Raw genomic sequence first — 20273 nt, forward strand, 5'->3', positions numbered from 1 at the left:
AATGCCCAGTGTGATGATATGAGGAGGTAGGGCTTCTGGGACATGCTTAGGTCATGAGAATGGTGCTTTCATGAAGGGGATTAGTACTCTTACAAAAGTGATCCCACACAGATTCCTCACCCTTTCTGTCACATGAGGTAGCAGTTTTCACAATCAATGAACCAGGGAGAGGGCCTTTAACTAGATACTGAATCTGCCAGCACCTTGATCTGGGACTTCCCAGCCTCCAGACTGTGAAAAATAAATTTCTGTTGTTTATAACTACCCAGTCTCTAGTATTTTGTTATGGCAGCTCAGGTAGACTAAGGGAGATACGAATTTTGGGGGACACAACTTGGCCCATAACCTTCACGAAGCATCATTTCCCAGCTATTAAAGTTGAAATAAATTAGCAATATAGATTTAGCTTCGGGTGAGTTTTCGGTGTAAATTTGACTCCATCATTATCAGTTAGTTGTTGAATACCCAATTATATGGTGCTCTACTCAAGTTTAACATAGTATAGGGGGTAAGAGCACTGAAATTGGAATCCTTGCTATGCAACCAACTGATTATGTGATTTTTGACAAGTTAGTTATCCTTTCTTATCTAGGTCTTTGTCTCATCTTTCTAATGGGAGTAATATCTACCTTATTGGGCTGTTACAAGGTTTAAATGAGATGGATATATCATATAAGTGTTAGTTAATGTCAGCTACTATTGTTAATTATTATTGGCCATCCAAAGGCAGAATGTACTGAATTGTAACTAAAGATACTAAATAACCAAAAACAGATTTGACATTTAAAAAAATGGAAAACAATGCTGTTCTTTTCAGTAGTTTATTTTAAATAAACATGATGTAGACATGTAATTCATATATCTTTTTTAAATGACAAATAAGTGTAAGAAATTGTTTTAATTTCTGATATGACAAATGTTGAATTTCTAAGAGTGTGAAGAGATCACAAGACCAAGAAGTTTGAAAAACACTGATGTAGGCTATATTTCATAAATGAACTATAGTTATTCATACATTCTTCTGTCAAACATTTTTATATGGTTCCTTCTTTTTTACTGGCACAATCAGTGCTGCTACGTGTGTCCCTGTATATCTCCCAGGGTGCATAGATAGGAGTTTGCCAAGATAGGGAAATATACTTAGAAGCGGAATTGCTGGATAAAAGGGTGCATGCAACTTCCAATTTTTCATAACAAACAAAGGTGAAAATATGCAGACTCCAGAAATACTTTAAAAAATGGAATTAGCAGGACTTGGACAGAGTGACCAGCAACTCCACACGCAAGGTGCAAAGTACAGCCAGAGGCAGGAGGAAAATGGGGAGAGAGCAGTATCTGAGAGCTGTTTCTATTGAATGTATTCTTGGGAAAGGTGCGGTGGGCCCTGGCTGCCTGCCCACATTTTTTTTTTTTCTGCAGGTCTCACCCCAGGCTTTGATCCACTTGATGCACTTCTGGGGACTAGTGGTATCAGCAGCCAGCTGTGGGCCTTTTTGGAACAGCTGGGAACTCGGGCTCTTTTTGCCTGTTCATCTTTGTAGAGCTTTGCCTTGAAGTCCCCATCACCTGGGGTCTGGGCAACATGGCGTCACTGTCTGAATCCCAGAAGGCTTTGCAGTCCTCACCGAGTGATTGGTCAGACTGGGAGTTCCATGGGAGAGGCCTGGCTGCAGAGGGCCTACTGGCTGGTGCTTGTTTGGCATGCCTTTAAGAAGGAGAACTGGTCCACTTCCTAGCCTGTATTCAGTGCTACACACGTACCTCCATTCCAGGGGCCTCCTTCCGGCTCTGGGAGGGAGCTGAAGCAATGTTCAGTTCGACCTGTAAGCCTTGTCCCTCCATCAGAGCCTAAAGTTTCCTGAAGCTGGTAGTTTAGTTTCAGTCATCTTCATATACCCAACAAAGAGCCTGTCACGGAGTGCATACTCAAATGTATGAATGAGGGAATTAATTATAGATTTTTAAATATACTAAGGCCACTTATTTATTGCTAGAACTGCTTTCATACAAACCAGTGAGGAACATAAATTTACAAGTTTTTTTCTTTTTTCCAGTAACGCAGTTCACGAGTCAGCTTTTTTAAAGTATTAGTACTGCAGAATTTTGGCACATACTTAACACCCATGACATTTTCACAATAGGTAAATTTTTCTCTCTTCTGGTGCCAGGCGTCTTCAAGTCTTGGCCTGGTTTGTTATTTAAAAACTTTTTTTTTTTGTATATTTACACATTTTTGAAAGAGACACAGCATGAGTGGGGGAGGGGCGCAGAGCTAGGGGGACACTGAATCTGATGCAGGCTCCAGGCTCTGAGCTGTCAGCACAGAGCCCGACAGGGGGCTCAAACTCACAAACTGCGAGATCATGACCTGAGCTGAAGTTGGAGACGCTTAACCTACTGAGCCACACAGGCACTCCTTGGGCCTGGTTTATTAAGAGAGATGCAGTTAATTAGGACTGTCCATGAGCTTTCTCTAAAATGCAATGTGAACGTGTATTTTTGGGAGAGGCAGCTAAGATCTATGGTTAACTTGTAAAATAGAAATTCACTTGCTTTGTAAAGGCTTACTCTTCTTTAAAGAAAGCAGGTTGGTTTTTTTTTTTTTTTTAACTTTTTTAATGTTTATTTATTTTTGAGAGAGAGAGACAGTGTGAGTGGGGGAAGGGCAGAAAGAGAGAGGGAGACACAGAATCAGAAGCGACTGAGTCACCCAGGCGCCCCAGAAAGCAGGTTTCTAATGTGTGCTGCCTTTTTATATATCACATGTTAAGAGTTTGTCAGCCACTTAAAAAAGCCTACTGTATTCTGAGTGTACTACTTTCCATATGTTGCAGGGTTTCTTCGGGGACACAAATTTAAAGAAAGAAGGTACACACAAATTTTCTCAGAACTTTCCTTTTCTAGCAACCAGATAGGAATTTACTAGACATCATTAAAGACAATTTCCTGGGTTTTTTTTTTTTTTTTTTTTTGGCATATGTTATAAATCTCTGGAAAATAACAGTTTAGAAACTACTGTGGGACCCCTGGGTGGCTCGGTTGGTTGAGCAACCAATTCTTGATTTCGGCTCAGGTCATGATTTCAGTTTGTGAGATTGAGCCCTGCTTCTGGCTCTGTGCTGAAAGCCCGGACCCTGCTTGGGATTCTCCTCCCTCTCTGCCCCTCTCACTCGCTCGCTCTCAGAATAAATAAACAAGAAACGGTACTGTGCATGTTTGAGATTATGTAAAAATTATAAAAGCTACCATTTGTTGAGCTCTATATCACCTACCTAGGATCAACTGGGTTGTATGTATTAGCTGGAGTCTATGGATAAGGCATTCCGGGCTCTGAGATACTTACTTTTATTACTCACGAGGAAGTGTTGGAACCAAAAATGCAACACAAGACATGTCTGGTTCCAAAGCCTATGCTATTAGTAGCATATGTAAAATAATAATAATAATAATAACAATAATAAAAACTGGTGTTTGTGACCATCACCTAAGACTTATGTCTGGTTTACATTAAATTATTGTTAGCCAGGTAAAAATTGGTTGAACTGAATCAGTTTGATCATTTTACCTTTTGAATTTGTCTTTGGGATGGGAAAGGGTTTTTGGTTAAAAAATTGAGGTATAACGGACATACAATAAATCGCACATTTAACGTGTACAATAGGGAAGTTTTGACAAATGTGTACAAACGTGAGATCATCACCCGTGATGGGAAAACGTAAGGGCTGCAAATAAAGATTTCAGTTTCCCTTCTAGAAGAACACGTGTCTGAACGATTCAGTCTAAGGAAATCCAAGAGTATCGTGTGAATGGTGATGTGGGACCTGAGATGTAAAGGGAGACTCTGGGCTCACTACTGGGCAGGCAGGGTCACCGGGCCAGGATCACTGTGTTAGCGTGTCGGAGATAACCCGGTCACGATCGGGAAACTGGTCTAGCTGGCGCCCCAACAGCCATCCGGATTTTCCGCAATGTCCAAATCCCTCTTGGGAACCCACAGGGGAGGAGCCAAGCTCCTAAAACCGCACTCCCATCAGAGGGAGGAAGTGCGTCAGCGCCAGACTCCAGAAGGCCCCGCCCCTCGAGGCCTTCCGGGGGCATCGTGGCTCCCGGCGTGCAGCGCGCCTGTCCGGAGCTCCTGGGAGTGCGTGGAAGGCGCCGGCAGGAAGGCGGAAGTGTGGAGGCTTCCGGTCAGCGTGGTCTGCGTGCCATCTGCGGGTTTCTGACTTGCCTGGTGAGTTCTCTGCTTTCCGGGTCCAGTGGGGCCTGGGACTTGGGCGTCTAACCTGCCGCCCGTAGAGAGTCTCATCTCAAGCCCGGTCCCTCTCTGGGCAAGGTTGAGCCCGGCCCGAGACGCAGCCCTCCGTCAGGAACGAGAGTCTCCTGTGGTGTTGGTGGTGGCCCTCGGGCTTCCCCGTGCTCTGTGCGAGGTGGAGCCCTCCTTTGTCGGTAGTCTCGCTCGGGTTAACCTGGGCTTTCAAAGTTGTTTACCGCAACTCCTCTGTTCTTGCCCCTCGCAGGCTTGGATTGTTGTAGGCAGGGGGACCGTGAGTTGGTGGTTGCTGGTTGTGGTCCCCAAACTGTTAAACTGTTAGTTATCCATTCAACAAATGCGCCGTGCGGTGAACGAGACCCATTTAGTTAGCGCCTGCCTTCGGGGTCCCCGAAGTCTCCCGGGATGACAGAAAATAAACTAAATTTCAGAATGTAATACGTATTTAAAAGGAAAGAAAAGGATGGTGTGATGGAGAGTAGGAGGTAAGCTTACGAGGCGGGGTTGGGGGGGGGGGGGGAGAGGTCGTCAGAGAAACCCTTTCTGTGGTACTTAAATGAAGGAGCGAGCTTTGGGAAGGTCATTCCCAGGCATGGAAGCAGCAAATTGTAAAGGTGCTAAAGTGGAGATAGTTTGGACTTTGAAAAATTTTTTTTTCTTTTTCTTTTTTTTTTTTTTCAAAATCATGTCTTAACGTTTTATTTAACTGCTTGATTGATGTATAATCTGTTAAATTGCACATGTTCATAGTGTGTAATATAAGTTTTTTTTTTAATGGCTATTTATTTGAGAGAGGGAAAGAGAGAGAGCAGGGGGAGGACAGAGAGAGAGGGAGACAGAATCCCAAGCAAGCTTTCGCTGTTAGCCCAGAGCCCATGGAGGTTGAGGGGGACTGGAACTCACCAACCATGAGGTCATTACCTGAACCGAAATCAAGAGTCGATGTTCAACTGACTGAGCCACCCAGGCATCCCAGTGTAAGTTTTGATATATGTATACAAACATCCATCAGTGCAATCAAGATTGTGTTATAAATCACTCTCAAAAGCCTTCCTCCAAACCCTTTATAATACCTAGAATTCCTTCCTTCCCATTCCCTCTCACCTCCCCATACTGTGCCTGGGTTGTCACTGATTGAGCTTTTTCTCCGATGTAATTGGTACTTGGGGATGGGGTGGAGCTTGGAGCCTGAGATGAAATAGAGTTGAAAGTCACAAATAGTCTTGTAGATCTTGAATATGAGGTGGGATATCATTAAAGAATTCCATGAAAGACTATGGAAAGCTCTAAGTTTTTAAAAGCTCACACTAACTGCCTTTTGGAGGATTTAGGGCTGGGGCTAACAGATGAACAGCAAGAGTGGATATGGACAAGTTTAAAATAGCTAAATTGAAGGGCACTTGGGTGGCTCAGTCGGTTAAGCATCCACCTTTGGCTCCTGTCACGAGGTCACGGTTTGTGGGTTTGAGCCCCGCATCAGGCTCTCTGCTGTCAGCACAGAGCCTATTAGGGATCCTCTGTCTCCCTCTCTCTGCCCCTCCCATGCACATGCTTACTCTCTCTCAAAAATAAACAAACAGTTAAAAAAAAATTAGGTAGATTGAATTGAGGGGAGCATAATGAGGAAGACTGGGGTAAGGTGTCCTATAAGCTCAGAGGCAGTCAAGTTAAAAGATAACCTATAAAAACATTTTGTAATTTGTAAGTTGTTACATAAATGTAAGGTGATGATGCTCTTTGCATTTTGGGGGAAATTCAGTTTCTGCATCTTGTATGGAAACTCCAGGAGCTTTCAGAATTGGCTTGACTTACAGTTTGCCAGTGACCACAGGGAGTTTGATTTGGTGCTCTTGTTATTTAATGGCTGTATATGCAATGTTGATTCTCCCATAATTTGTGCATTATGCCATCATAAATCATGAACAGAGTGAAGTGTGTTACCTTTCGTTTGTTCATGTTTTGTAGAGATACCTTTTGACCTGGTTTTGCAAGGATTTGCCATTCTTTTTTTGAAAGTATAAATTTTTGCTTGTGTATGTATTTCTGTCAGCTTTCCAGGTAAAATATGGCTAAAAGCTTACGGAGTAAGTGGAAAAGGAAGATGCGTGCCGAAAAGAGAAAAAAGAATGCCCCAAAGGAACTCAGCAGACTTAAAAGTATTCTTAAAATAGATAGTGATGTTTTAATGAAAGATGTTCAAGAGATAGCAACTGTGGTGGTGCCTAAACATTGTCCAGAGAAAACTGAATGTGTGGTACAAGATGAAAAAGGTGAGTTTAAGTGCTTTGTTTAAAAAATAATAATAGGGACGCATGGGTGGCTCACTAGGTTAAGCGTCTGACTTCGGCTCAGGTCATGATCTTACAGTTTGTGAGTTCGAGCCCTGCATCGGGCTCTGCACTGACATGGCAGAGCCTGCTTGGGATTGTCTCTCTCTCTGTCTCTCTGTGTCTCTCTGTTTCTCTCTCTCTGCCCCTCCTCCGCTCTCTCTCTCAAAATAAATAAACAAAAAAATTAATAATAATTCTATCAGTTTCCTCTTGTGACTCTTTTTCTCTTTTTGACTGTCCTCCACTCTTTCCTGCACATGCTTCCCTACAAACCTCCTGCCATGCCCATTTGATTCTTTGAAGGCTTATAGTGCTGCTAGAGATTCTATGCTAAACTATTTTAAAGGCGCTTCATGTGAATAGGCATGTTTTGGATTATTCAGGGTATTTAGGCTTATACAGTAGCCTAAGTGTGTCAGAAATACAGTATAACAGGAGTTGACGAACAACGTAGACGCATCCTTGTTGGAAGAGTATATCATTCAGTCAGGGACTAGGCAAGATAGCAGATCGTTTTCCATTTTATCCTTTGTAAGATCTATTCCCGTTCAAAGAATCGTTATATGCCGTTATATTATTTTCCTAAAACAAATCAAAGTTTCCTGTATTTGATTTTGACAGATTCTAGGTACCTGTTTTAATCACAGTCTAAAGTTAGAGGCTGTGTATATTACTAGCTTCAGCACAGGAAAGGACTCCTTGGTTTTCACATCCTCATATAACAGTTTGGCAGCAAACTGAAATAAGCACTCGTAATACTCAGGCTCTTAAAATAGAAGTGAATTTATGTGGTGTCCAGTGGTCAAGGAAGAGAGCAGTGATCCTCAGCCTTCCAGTCCTAGAAGTTTTCCCTCTTGCTAATATTACTCTCTCAAAGGCCCGTATCTCCGCTTGTGTTCTGAATCCTCTACGTTCTCAAGGGCTATACGCCTGCATCCTGCTTATCAGTCTGTCTTCTTCACCGGGTCATTCCAACAGCATAAATATGTTCTAGGAAACAAAGAAAAATCCTTCCCTCGATGTCCCGTTTCTCTCAATCCGCTGTTTTATTTCAGCTCTCCTTGAAACAAGAATTCTTAACACTTGCTGTCTCTTTTTCCTCGTATGTACTGCCTCTGCCCATTTGCTCTTTTTTTGTCTTTAAGGTACAATTCACATAACATAAAATTAACTACCTTAAAGTGTGGAATTCAGTATCATTTAGTACGTTGTCCAACATCACCTCTTTTTCCAAAACGTTTTCATCACTGTAAAAGGAAACCTTATACACATAAAACAGTCTCCCTCTTCCTCCCTTCACGAGTCTCTGGCAACCACTGATGTGTTTTCTGTATCTATGGATTACCTCTTCTGGATATTTCATATAATTGAAATCCTGTAACATATGACCTTTTGTGTCTGACTTCTTTCACTGAGCTTAATGTTTTTAAGGTCCATCCATGTTGTAGCATGTATCAGTACTTCCTTTTCAAGGCTGAAGAATATACCGTTTTATGTACATACCACACATTGTTTATCCATTCGTTGGTTGATGGGCATTTTGGGTTGCTTTCTTTCACCTTCTGGCTGTTGTGAATAGTGCTGCTGTGAACGTTCGTGTACACATCTTTGTTTGAATACATGTTTTCATTTCTTTTGGATTTGTACTTATGGATGGAATTGGCTGGGTCGGTTGATAATTCTGTTTACTGTTTTCTGTATCAGGCAGCCATTTTCCCCTTTTTCGTTCTCTTTTTAGAATTGCCTCATCCTACTGGGTGTGAAGTGGTGTCGCATTGTGGTTTTGATTTGCATTTCTTCAGTCATTTAATGCTGTTGAACATGTTTTCATATGCTTGTTGGCCATTTGCATATCATCTTTGCAGAAGGATCTTTTCAAGTCCTTTGCTCATTTTTGTTTTCACCCTGGCAAGCCGGTAAGGGACAGGGAGAGGGAGGAGAATCTTAAGCAGGCTTCATGCTGGGGCTGATGTCTCATGACCCTGAGATCATGACCTGAGCTGAAATCAAGAGTCAGGACTCTTTCAAATTGGATTGTCCTTTTGTTGAATTGTAAGTGTTCCTTATATGTTTTGGATGGTAGATGCCTATTTGCTTTTTGAGTGTTTGCTTTTGAGTCTGTTTAATGTATTCTGTAGTTTTCTCTCCTGTTTTCTGTTTTTCTCTTATACTTTCATAACTTTATTATTTCTTATTTTGAGTTGTTTAGTTTTGCTATTATATTTTTAATTTCTGAGTTCTTTTTTCTCTTTTACTCTTTCTTTGTTATAGCCTGAGGTTCTTAATGGATATATGTTCTCTAATCTCATTGCGGATTTTCATTATAGTTTGAAAATTTTTGATCTACTCTGCATTGTCTATTTTCTTGAATTCTTTTTTCCCTCCACCCCCTGCATTCCTTTATTTTTCGTCTTTCTCTTTCACAATGAAGGCTTTCTCCAAAGCCTAGTAATGAATGGTTGTTTATATTTAAAAGTAAAGCACTAAAATGATGAATGGACGCTGGCAGGGGAGGTGGGGACAAGGTGTGGGGGAGGACTTATCAGCTGTTAGACTTGGAGTATGATTGGGTTGAACCTAGAAGGTTCTGTTGTGGAGGATGTATGTCAGAACCTAGGTCTTTTCTCGCATCATTCTTAGAGAGGGATCCTCTCATCTGCCTGCAGCAGTGTCCAGCTACCCTCCTTGGAATATTTCAGGAACTAAATGGGGATAGAACTGAGAGTGGGGGAGTCTTTCCATTTAGTAATCTGCCTGGTTTCAGTGTGGTTGCTCATCTCTGCCCTCAGGTTTGTGTTTCCCCTTTGTTTCCTTCAACTTAAGCCACAAACCTAGTAGTCATCTTGATCCCTTTTTCCTTTATTTCTCACCTCTAAAACATTAGCGCATCTTGAATATCTCCAAAATATAGCAGGAATCTATCCATTTTCCTCCTCCTTTCATGTTATCACTTTAAAATGACTATTGTTTCTTGCCTGAACCAAGATGGTAGCCTGTTTTACTTCTCTCTTCAGCATTTGCTCCCTTTTGATTTTTTTTTTCTTTCCAATTTGAGAGAGGAGAGCACATACAAGGGAGGACAGGCAGAGGGAGAGAGAGAATCTTAAGGAGGATCCACGTTCATTGTGGATACCGATGTGGCACTGGATCCCAGGACCCTGGGATCAGGATCTGAGCCAAAATTAAGAGCCAGATGCTCAACTGACTGAGCCACCCAGACACTCCCTTTTGATTCATTTCTGACATATCAAACAGTATGATTGATTGATTGATTGATTAAATGTTTATTTTTTTTGAGATGGAAAGAGAGACACACACACAGAGTGCAAGTGGGGGAAGGCCAGAGAGAGAGGGAGACACAGAATCTGAAGCAGGCTCCAGGCTCTGAGCCATCAGCACAGAGCCCGACACGGGGCTTGAACTCACAAACCGCGAGATCATGATCTGAGCCGAAGTCAGACGCTCAACTGACTGGGCCACTCAGGCGCCCCAGTATGATCTTTTTAGAATAAATAAGGCAAATTATTGTCATTCACATCGTTAAAACATCTCATTGTCTTTCCGTGTGCTCATCAGAGCCTGCTGGGTCTTACTTAGTGTGGTTCTGGTGCTTCTCTTAAAAAAGCCACTTAACACAGGCTGCGGTTTGCTTTGTTATTCTCCCTTCAACAGAATATTGTAAACTCCATGACAGCAAGGAGTGTATTTGGACCGCCATATCCCCAGAACCTAGAACGGCACCTAAAACAATCATTCAAAAACTAGTTATTGAATGGCTGGTATACAGAAGGCACTATTCTAGGTACTGAGGAAATAATGATGCATACCAGAAATTGCTTCCATCCGGATGGGATTTACATTGTATTGGAGGAGACTGAAAGTAAGCCAGATAAACGAATTAATACAGTGTCAGGTGGTAGTGATCACGCACGACCTTGTATACCCTGGTAAGTTCCCATGGGAGGACATTCTGGGCCTGTCCTTCACAGTAGATAAGGTTGGTGATAGATGTACCACAGCATGGTTGCACTGAGCTTCGTGTCAGGGAGATTGCTGGTCTCTGGGTATTATCTGGATAAGAGTGTCAGCCCCAGTGTACATCCAGGCTTTTCTTTCTTTCATTTTTCTTTCTTTTTTTTTTTTCTTTTAATACACTTTTTTTTCCTTAAGTAAACTCTACCCCCAACGTGGGGCTCAAACTCAGGACCCCAAGGTCAAGAACTGTGTGCATTACCAACTGAGCCAGCCAGGCAACCTTATATCCAAGTTTTTCTTTTCTTTTCTTTTTTTTTTTTTTCCCTTTCTTTCTTTAAGTAACCTCTACACCCAACGCGGGGCTTGAACTCACACGAGCCTGAGATTGAGAGTTGCATGCTCTACTGACTGAGCCAGGCAGGTGCCCCCATCCTGATTTTCCTTTGTCATCTGCCCGTCACAAGCTTGTTGCTTACTACTCCACCTCTTCTGAGTACACTTCATTAGAAGTGGCCAGCCATTCTTCATAGCTCATTTACTTTTAAGGCCTGTCCATTAAAAGTGTGGGTACACTTAATAGGCTCAACTGTCGTAGTTAGCTCAAGAAAGCACTTAATCTGAGAAATGTTCTTGTAACCCACTTCTGCTCCCAGCCATATACTTACCCTTCTTGCAGTAACTCAAACCCATACATCCTAAATGACTGCTGTTTAACTTTTACTAATGCAAAGGACAGTCATGACAACATTCTTCAGAAAGTCTCTTAGTGACTAAATAGAAGACATGTCTCATTCCTCACCAGTACTTTTTATGTCTTTCATGGTTGTAGGAACCCATGAGAGCATGTCTGAGTCCATTGAATGCGCTGTGAGGAGTTTTCAGTGTTAGTCAAAGAGCATTCCATAGAAAAAGGGATTTTTTTTTTTCTTTTGTAGTCTCAGACCACTTTCAGTTCTGATGTTCTCATTGCATTAACATGCTTTTTCACAGGATTGTTTCTTTATTCATGAGCGTTAATAGTTTTCGTTTTTTATTCAGATGACATGAAGATGGAGACTGATATTAAGAGAAACAAAAAGAGTCTTCTAGACCAGCATGGACAGTACCCCATATGGATGAACCAGAGACAAAGGAAAAGGCTGAAGGCAAAGCGAGAAAAAGGGAAGGGGAAAAGCAAAGCAAAAGCAGTAAAGGCAGCAAAGGGTTTGGCCTGGTAGACTCTTTAAAAATTTGAAAAATCCTACATGGGACAGGTCTTCGATTAGAATGTATACGTGGATTTCAGCTTTCACCAAATGAAAACTGTGTTTCCAGATTTAACTTGGCCTTTCTCTTCAAACCCAACTTAACTCCTCAAATTTGTTTTGGGAGCTTGATAAAATATTTTCTTTGATAAATGAAAACGACACTGGTATTTTAATTGGATGCTGTCCAATGTGCAGGGGTTCTCAGACTTCAAAATTCTATTAAGTGTTACTGTGGTTGTAATTGTTTGGTCTCCATAAAGATAAAAGAAGATATTATACTGACACATTTCAGCTAATTCAGGTTTAAAGAAAACTTACACAACTAAAAATATGTCAGTGGATCTTATAAGCACTACTTGTTTAGAGTTTTGATTTTGTTTAATTCAGAATAAAAGATATTTTGTCTAGATCTTGAAGTGCTTTTCTTTCATGTGTCCTTAAGGTTTTCTAGTAGGAGAGAAGAACATCTTCAATTAAATTGTTAAAAAATCTCTAGGTTTTTAGGTAGAATATTAACATCTACAAATTAATAGCCTCCATCTTTTTAGGAGATAGAACAACCTGGGAACTAGTTAATGTCAGTTTTTACATTATGTAGCCTAATACAACACAACATGCCTCACACAATGTTTCTTAGAATCAGTTTTTCTGGGGGTGCCTGGGTGGCTCAGCCGGTTAAGTGTCCGACTTCGGCTCAGGTCATGATCTCACGGTTTGTGAGTTTGAGCCCTGCGTTGGACTCTGTGCTGACAGCTCAGACCCTGGAGCCTGTTTCAGAGGCTGTGTCTCCCCCTCTCTCTGCCCCTCCCCCACTCGTACTCCATTTCTCCCTCTCAAAAATAAATAAACATTAACACATTTTTTAAAAAAATCAGTTTTTCTACATGTGTGGTGAAAAATATATTTCATAGTCACATCAGTTTGGGAACTACCACATACCTGGACATTCACAAAAAGTGTTTAGCTTAGTATGGTTTTGCAGAGATCTAACAAAGAAACCTATTTAACTTTGACTCTTTCAAACTATTGTTCTGAAGGCTCTACTGTTGGAAATCCTGGTAAATGAAATCATTTTTGTGAAGTCTGTTTTGCTACAGTTTACTAATTTCACTCTTCTTTTAAGTTTACTTTTAGTTAAGCAGTTTATTTATTTTTTTTAATGTTTATTTTTGAGAGAGACAGAATACAAGCAGGGGAGGGGCAGAGGGAGAGGAAGACAGAATCCGAAGCAGGCTCCAGGCTCTGAGCTGTCAGCACAGAGCCCAGTGGAAGGCTTGAACCCACGGAACTGTGAGATCGTGACCTGAGCCAAAGTTGGACACTCAGCTGACTGAGCCACCCAGGTGCCCCTATATTGAGTTTAAAAAAAAAACCTGCATTATATTGATGGTTGCTCTGACAATTGATGCCATTTTTTAATTACTGTTTTTAATGTTTATATTTTTTACTGTTTTTAATGTTTATATATATTTTTTGAGAGAGAGAGCGCAAGCAGGGGAGGGGCAGAGGGAGAGGGAGACAACAGAATCCAAAGCAGGCTGTAGGCTCTGAGCTGTCACCACAGAGCTCAATTTGGGGCTCAAACCCATGAATCGTGAGATATGACCTGAGCCGAAGTCAGATGCTTAACTGACTGAGCCACCCAGGTGCCCCTAGTTAAGCAATTTAAACTTTGTATTCCCTCTGGAATTTTACAGTAGCCCTCTTGACCATCCTTACATGTTGACTGGAACAACAAATATTTTTTGAGTGCCTACTATGTGCTGGGAACTTTTCCAGGTGCTGGGGACACGGGGAGGGAGACTTAGGAAGTTTTGACCTTATGAGCCTCTACTCCAAAGAGGCTGTTAGCTTCCGAGGAACACCCAAGTTAAAAGTGAAATCTATTGGGGCGCCTGAGTGGCTCAGTCGGTTAAACGTCCGACTTCGGCTCAGGTCACGATCTCGCGGTCCATGAGTTCGAGACCCGCATCGGGCTCTGGGCTGATGCTCAGAGCCTGGAGCCTGCTTCCGATTCTGTGTCTCCCTCTCTCTCTGCCCCTCCCCCGTTCATGCTCTGTCTCTCTCTGTCTCAAAAATAAATAAAACGTTAAAAAAATTTTTTTTTTAAATAAAAAAAAAAGTGAAATCTATTATGTTGGGATGAGCATTGGGTGTTGCAAGTAAGCAATGAACTGCGGGAATCTACCCCCAAAACCAAGAGCACACTTTATTTTCCAACTATTTTCTATTAGCTTCTTTTGAGAAAATGTATTCTAAGTATTTAAATATTATCCATTAACCTTTCAGTTAATTATCCGTTAATCACTGAGTAAATTGAGAAAAGTCTAGTATATAAAACCACCTTAAGATTTTCCTGTCATTAAATTTTAAAGATTCAAATCTCCTCCTCCTTTTTGCCTTTTGGTATAGTTAGGAACAACAAATAGTTTACGAGGAAAAAGTAAATACATAAATGTTTATCCTTGAAATAAAAAGTTGCTAATGTTTTCCAATTAAGCCGCTGACAATATCAGCCTAAATACACTAGCTATTTACCTTTTTTGTAAGTAATCTCTACACCCAACTTGGGGCTTGAGTTTACAGCACCAAGATCAAGAGTCGTGTACTCCAGCGACTGAGCCAGCCAGGTGCCCCAAGTTGTTTACCTTTCATTCCATCATAGCAATTGACTGCATCACTGATGTTGCACACTTAGTGCTTATATAAAATTTGACACCATGGTCAAGTATTTTAGAGCTGGGTTTTCTTTAAGTTGAGGTCAGAGGCCAATGTCAGGGATATGTTCATGTTTTCTGCGGCTGATGACTTCTTTTTTATTTATTTATTAAAAAAATTTTTTTTTAACGTTTTATTTATTTTTGAGACAGAGACAGAGCATGAACGGGGGAGGGGCAGAGAGAGAGGGAGACACAGAATCGGAAGCAGGCTCCAGGCTCTGAGCCACCAGCCCAGAGCCCGATGCAGGGCTCGAACTCACGGACCGCGAGATCGTGACCTGAGCTGAAGTTGGATGCTTAACCGACTGAGCCACCCAGGCACCCCTGCAGCTGATGACTTCTAATTTGACTCCAGTGGTAGGAGCTTAGAGCTCTCATCCAGGGCCTCTCGATGTCAGGATGTTCACTTCAGTTTGTCTGGTCAATGAAATTTGTCTCTTCAGAATTTAGCTTAAAAGTTAACGATAAGAAACCAAAACACCACCGGTGAAAGGTGGCTGTTAGAAAGGGTTTGGCACTCAGGTGTGATTGGGGCTTCTAAGGCATCCTGAGCTGCACCTCCAGCAACATTGTTCCCACCTCTAAAGTGTGGCGGGAAATTTAGACCCAGGTTCCAAAACGAGTGCAGGAGTACAGTCACTTCTTGCTTTATTCATAAAGAGCATCAGTTAAGTATAGCACGGTCCCTTAATCTTTTAGATGATTAGCTAATCTTTTTTAGAATCTGTTATTTATTTAACTCGTGTTTTCCAGAGAATTGCTGTAAAACCACCAGATGGAGCTCAAGGTAAACATCAAGTCATTTTTGGAATTAGCGTGGGCTAAGTCACAGTAGGAACGGAATGTAACATTTTATTTTTGTTGTTTTTTTAATGCTTAAAAATGTTTTATTTATTTTTGAGAGAGAGAGAGAGAGAGAGACAGTGCAAGTAGCGAAGAGGCAGAGCAAGAGGGAGGCACAGAATCCAAAGCAGGCTCCCGGCTCTGAGCTGTCGGCACAGCCCGACGTGGGGCTCGAACTCACGAACCATGAGATCATGACCTGAGCTGAAGTCAGACGCCCAACCAACTGAGCCACCCAGGTGCCTCTTTTATTTTTGTTTTCTAAGAAATTAAAATAAGGAGAATCAAAGTTGTTTTCATCTATTTGTTATTGGTCAAATAGACCTTGGGCGAAATGACTTAATCCTAAACTCTCCAGTCTAAGTATTAACTCAGTTAATCCTCCTAGCAATACCTATGTTGGGTTCAGTCCATTTTGCAGGCTCAGGGTTTATAGACCCCTTCTCAAATCTCAGCCTAACCCAGACTGGAATTCTCTAGGTAGTGCTTCTGTGGAATGGGCTGACCCAGTTCTAAAGGTGTGGCCCACAGTCTGTGGTACCAAGGCTCTCAGGGCAGTCAAGTGAACTGTAGCTGAAGCTCACAGGCAGGCTCAAGTAGTGGTTTTCAGCACATCTTTTTTTTGTTTTTGTTTTTTCTAGTGTCACATTCATTGTAGGTACAGTTTTTTCCTCCACTAGTCCACATACTGCCGAGAATAAATATGCAGCAGAATATATTTGCTTATGAGGGAATTTGGGTGTTTTCAAAATTTAGATTTACGTATCTGGGATATGAGTTTTGAGAGGTGGAGAATGAAAAATAACTGGCTATAAGTGCCTTGGTTTAAATATCTGAAATGGATTATTTGTGACCTTGAGGGTTAGGGGTGTGTAGTTTAGATCAGTGAACGCTAGCCACAAAGTAAATGGGAGGAATCCAAAGACATGAAGGAATTCCCAAATTTATAAATACTGCAATTGAGAAGCAGATGTTGGGCTGTTGACTAAGCTTACTAGCTAAGTGACTAACTTCTGATGCCACCTGGCAGAGCAGTTGAAATTCATGCTAGCCACAAGATGGAATTCTTTTTCCCCGCAAATGCCATGGTAGCAGACATGTACGAATATTACAAGGAAATGTTGGGTGTGGAGGGAGGTGGATGGAGAGCTGTTAAGCACTCATGTCAGGTCAAAGGCCCCTCTGCTGCTCCCAGAGCCCTCAGGCAGCAGGGGGGCCAGGGCGAGATTTGTGCCTACCTACCCAAAACCTTAAATTTGATAGCGTTGAATGCCAGAGGTCTTCACCTATTTTTAGAGCAGGAGAAAAATGTGATATCACATACGACTCTTTTGGCAGAATAATAGTCATGATAACAACCCACGTTTAGGGAATGCCGAGTTAAGTGCTTTACCTATATTATTTAATCCTTAAAACGATGCTGTGGGATCACTACTCTTACCCCAGTTTTCAGATGAGGGAACAGCTTGGAAGAGGCCAGTGTATTTGCGCAGTTAGGCACCTAATCAGTTGCGAGCAAGGCTGCCCCAGGCTGTAGAATGAATGCCTCTGATGGGACGCTTCAGAGAGACGGACTTTGAGTCAATCCAAGGAAGAACCTTCTGACTAAAGTGTTGGAAGTTGGAACAGGCAGCCTCGGGAGTACTGTTCTGTCACGCTAGGGGTAGACAGGCACTTGGTTGGAACACAGCAGAATGGATTCAAACACTGTACTTAGAAATTGGGTTGAAAGCTGCTATCATCGTTTTAGCTAAGAAATGCCTTGTGGGAAGTTGCCCTGTCTGAAATGTGGTATGCTTATTTCACCCTTGATAGTCTTTTGGTGCTGCACAATTACAGACTTAAGTATCCTTTTTGGTGGAAATAACAAAATCCAAAATCTTAAATTTGTTAATGTACGTTAAGTCTGGTATTTATTCCAGTAAGTTCCACTTTAAAGTATGGACGAAGGTTACAAACATCTGCTTTAAACAATGAATGGGGTACAGTTCTTCGCATTTTAATTTAAAGAATGGCACAGTTTTCTAATACACTAAGTTTATAATATGCAGAGTGGATTTAATTTCCTAAAGCAATGACTTGTCTTGGCATTATGCTATCTTATGAAACACTCTCTCACTCTCACATTGTGTCTTTATAGTTTTCAATATCAGCAAAACCTTTACATGGTCTGACTTGGGCGTTGTGTATCATTGTACAGTAACTGCTAGTACATATGGTATTTCTGATCCGTGTAATAAAGTACATTTGTCATGTATCTGTGATCTGCATACCTTTCAGCTGTTACTTCATAAATCTGTTCCATCGGAGAACTGCTTTGTACAGCAATGGTCGAAGCTGCTTTTAATAAACTAATATTTTGTGTCTTTTATATGTAATCAACAGGGAGTATTATAGACTTGTGCCTCTGTGGAAAAACATTCCACTAAACTTCTTTTCTCTTGACAATAATGGAAAAAAATAGCTTGGGAAAAGCACAGATGTTCAAGAACATATGTTGTTTGCTCCTAAGAGTCAGCTGAAGATCTTTTGTATTGCTCCAGGTTTTCTTTTCTTTTTTCTTTTTTTTTTTAATGCTTTAGAGAAGAAACAGTTTGAGATATGTGATGGCAGGGGTGGGGGCAGAGTTACAAATTTAAGTGAGAGACCAACGTTGGGTGCTATTTGTCAAAATTCTGAAGTGCCTTGAAGCAGTGATACTCTTGAGCAGAGCGGTAGGCAGTTGGCCAAAGACTGGTCGTTCCACATGCTTCCCTACTCAGACGTAAGCATTCTGCCCTACTTTTTGTCTTTGTTCTGTCCCAAATTTCAACCTAACAGTGTCTTCGCAAAAGCAGAGGTATTTAATAATTCAGGTAATCCCTTGAGTAATCAGATAGGCGCTATTGTCTTTCTTTGTAGAAATTTGCTCAACGAGTCAGCCCTCCACAGACTAGGCAATTATTAGTAACTGCTTAGGAAAATATTCTAGGAAAATGCTAGAGAAAAGGAAGCTGTATGCCGTAGGTGAAGTTGGTAGGGACGTCCTGTGTAAGCCTATGAATCTTTAAGAAGAGTTGCCATAAAGAGAATGGGAACCAGCTGTTCCAAATCTCCACTGACGAAACGGGTTTTAACTGTAGCAGAAGGGATTTGGGTTAAATGTAAAGAAGAACTTCCTGAATGTGAGTGTTATTTAAAGCCAAGTATGGCTTGAAAACAGGCTGTTGAATTGTCTCTGGAGGAGAGAGCATGCTAGAGAAAGAAATGGAAGGGGGCCGAGAGTGGGAGATCCCCACTTAATCGAGATGGTTTAAATGTAATTCTGCCCAGTAGGTATGAAGGCTTTATTCTCTTCTCACTCACATCTCAGGTTATGAGGTTTGAAGTTAGACCTGAAAGGTAGACTTTAGTCATTAGAACTAAAATGCCAGAGGATTCCTAGGTCTGGAGGTCCTTTTGGTACAATTCTTGATTAGAAAGAAACGCTAAGGTGTGACCAATGGATGAGGAAGGTGACCCATGGCTGATTTTCCACCCTTGTCATTAAAGACTGGTGTACACACTGAGTTCACGGTGTGCCGGGGAGGAATTTGACACTGAGCGATTTCCGGAAAGACAAGTGCGTGATAGGCTGAGACCACTGACCTTGGGATGGGTTGGACGCCTGGGGAGTGGGTACGCCTACCACGTCACGGCAGGGCATATGCCAGGTGGATGTTTTTACTGGGAAGTCTCCAGCAAGACCAGAGGGTTTCAGATCTAACTTGGCACTTAGAATTCCGGAGAGAAGAGACGAAGGTCAGGGAAAATTGACCTTTTTTTTCTTACCTGCTGGCTGTCACCACCCTACCCGTGTCCCCACTTGGTGTTCCCTTTTGCACCTCCCTTTTCTTTACATACCTTTGCTTTTAGTCTTTCTCCTTCAGTCTGTTTTTCTTGCGTGTTACTTTTTTTTTTTAAATTGTTTTATTAAATAAAAGCTTAAAGCTGTGAGTCAAACAGTTTTTATTTAACTTTTAGGGGAAAAAATGCTACTAAGCTTAGTTATAAGTGCTCTTTGTTTATAAATGACCCCTGGTGTTTTTCTCTGTGACCCTGTAACGATAGTAGAAATTTTCCTATTTCTGTGCTGTTTCTTTCCATCGCTTGGTCTTTCTCTCTCCGTCTGTATGCCCCCCCACATTTTTTTCCCTATTTCTATTCTGCCCTCTTCTTCTGTGTGGATATTATTTTAATTTCCTCTTCAGGCTCAAATCACCCCCTTCTTGCATCCTCTTTCTCCCTCCACACTTGGTTCTTCCCCTTTATCTCAATCTTCCTGCTCGTTATGTTTTTCCTCCTCTTCCTTTTCACCCACATCTCTTAACCTTAACTGGATGCATGAATAGAAAATAGGCTCTACAACAGGGGCAAACAGGCTGGCCATTTCTTTTTATAAATAAAGTTTTATTGGAACATAACTACACACACACATTCATGATTGCCTGGGATTGTTTTGTACTATGAAGGCAGAGTTTAAGAGTTATGAATGAGACCCTCTCTTCTGGCCTGCAAAGCCTAAAATACTATCTGGCCTTTCAAGAAGTTTGCTGAATTTTGCTTTAAAATATTTCTGTATTAAGTGAAGGCTTAATTTATTCTTTATTTAGAAATTCAGGTGATTAGGATCAGTTTTAGGTCTCCCATGTCTAACTAATGAATTTAAGTCACCTTTTATATTTGCATGTTCCTGTAAATTTCTTACTTGAAGGCAATGTATCCAAAAGAAAAAGGAGAAGCTCATCCTGACTATAAAGCAAGGTGGGTCACACCAAAGGGTTGTTGTTTGTAGTGTGTTTGTGTTGAGATGTGTTTCCCGCCTTCCGCCTCTGACTGGACTCTTTATAGCCTTTGGACCAAAAAATAA

The 20273-nt window shown here is 41.4% G+C and overlaps 1 protein-coding gene across 1 annotated transcript; it reads left to right on the forward strand.

Moving 5' to 3' along the window:
* Window positions 1-4100: 4100 nt before the first annotated feature.
* Window positions 4101-12231, forward strand: LLPH (LLP homolog, long-term synaptic facilitation factor). The gene is made up of 3 exons (XM_019455017.2): window positions 4101-4231; window positions 6321-6540; window positions 11614-12231. The coding sequence occupies exons 2-3, from the start codon at window positions 6336-6338 to the stop codon at window positions 11790-11792; spliced, it is 384 nt and encodes a 127-aa protein (XP_019310562.1). The 5' UTR covers window positions 4101-4231; window positions 6321-6335; the 3' UTR covers window positions 11793-12231.
* Window positions 12232-20273: the final 8042 nt, after the last annotated feature.

This window comes from Panthera pardus, unplaced genomic scaffold, assembly GCF_024362965.1.
Source record: "Panthera pardus isolate Hobbes unplaced genomic scaffold, ASM2436296v1 HiC_scaffold_6, whole genome shotgun sequence".
In the NCBI taxonomy this organism is placed as follows: Eukaryota; Metazoa; Chordata; class Mammalia; order Carnivora; family Felidae; genus Panthera; species Panthera pardus.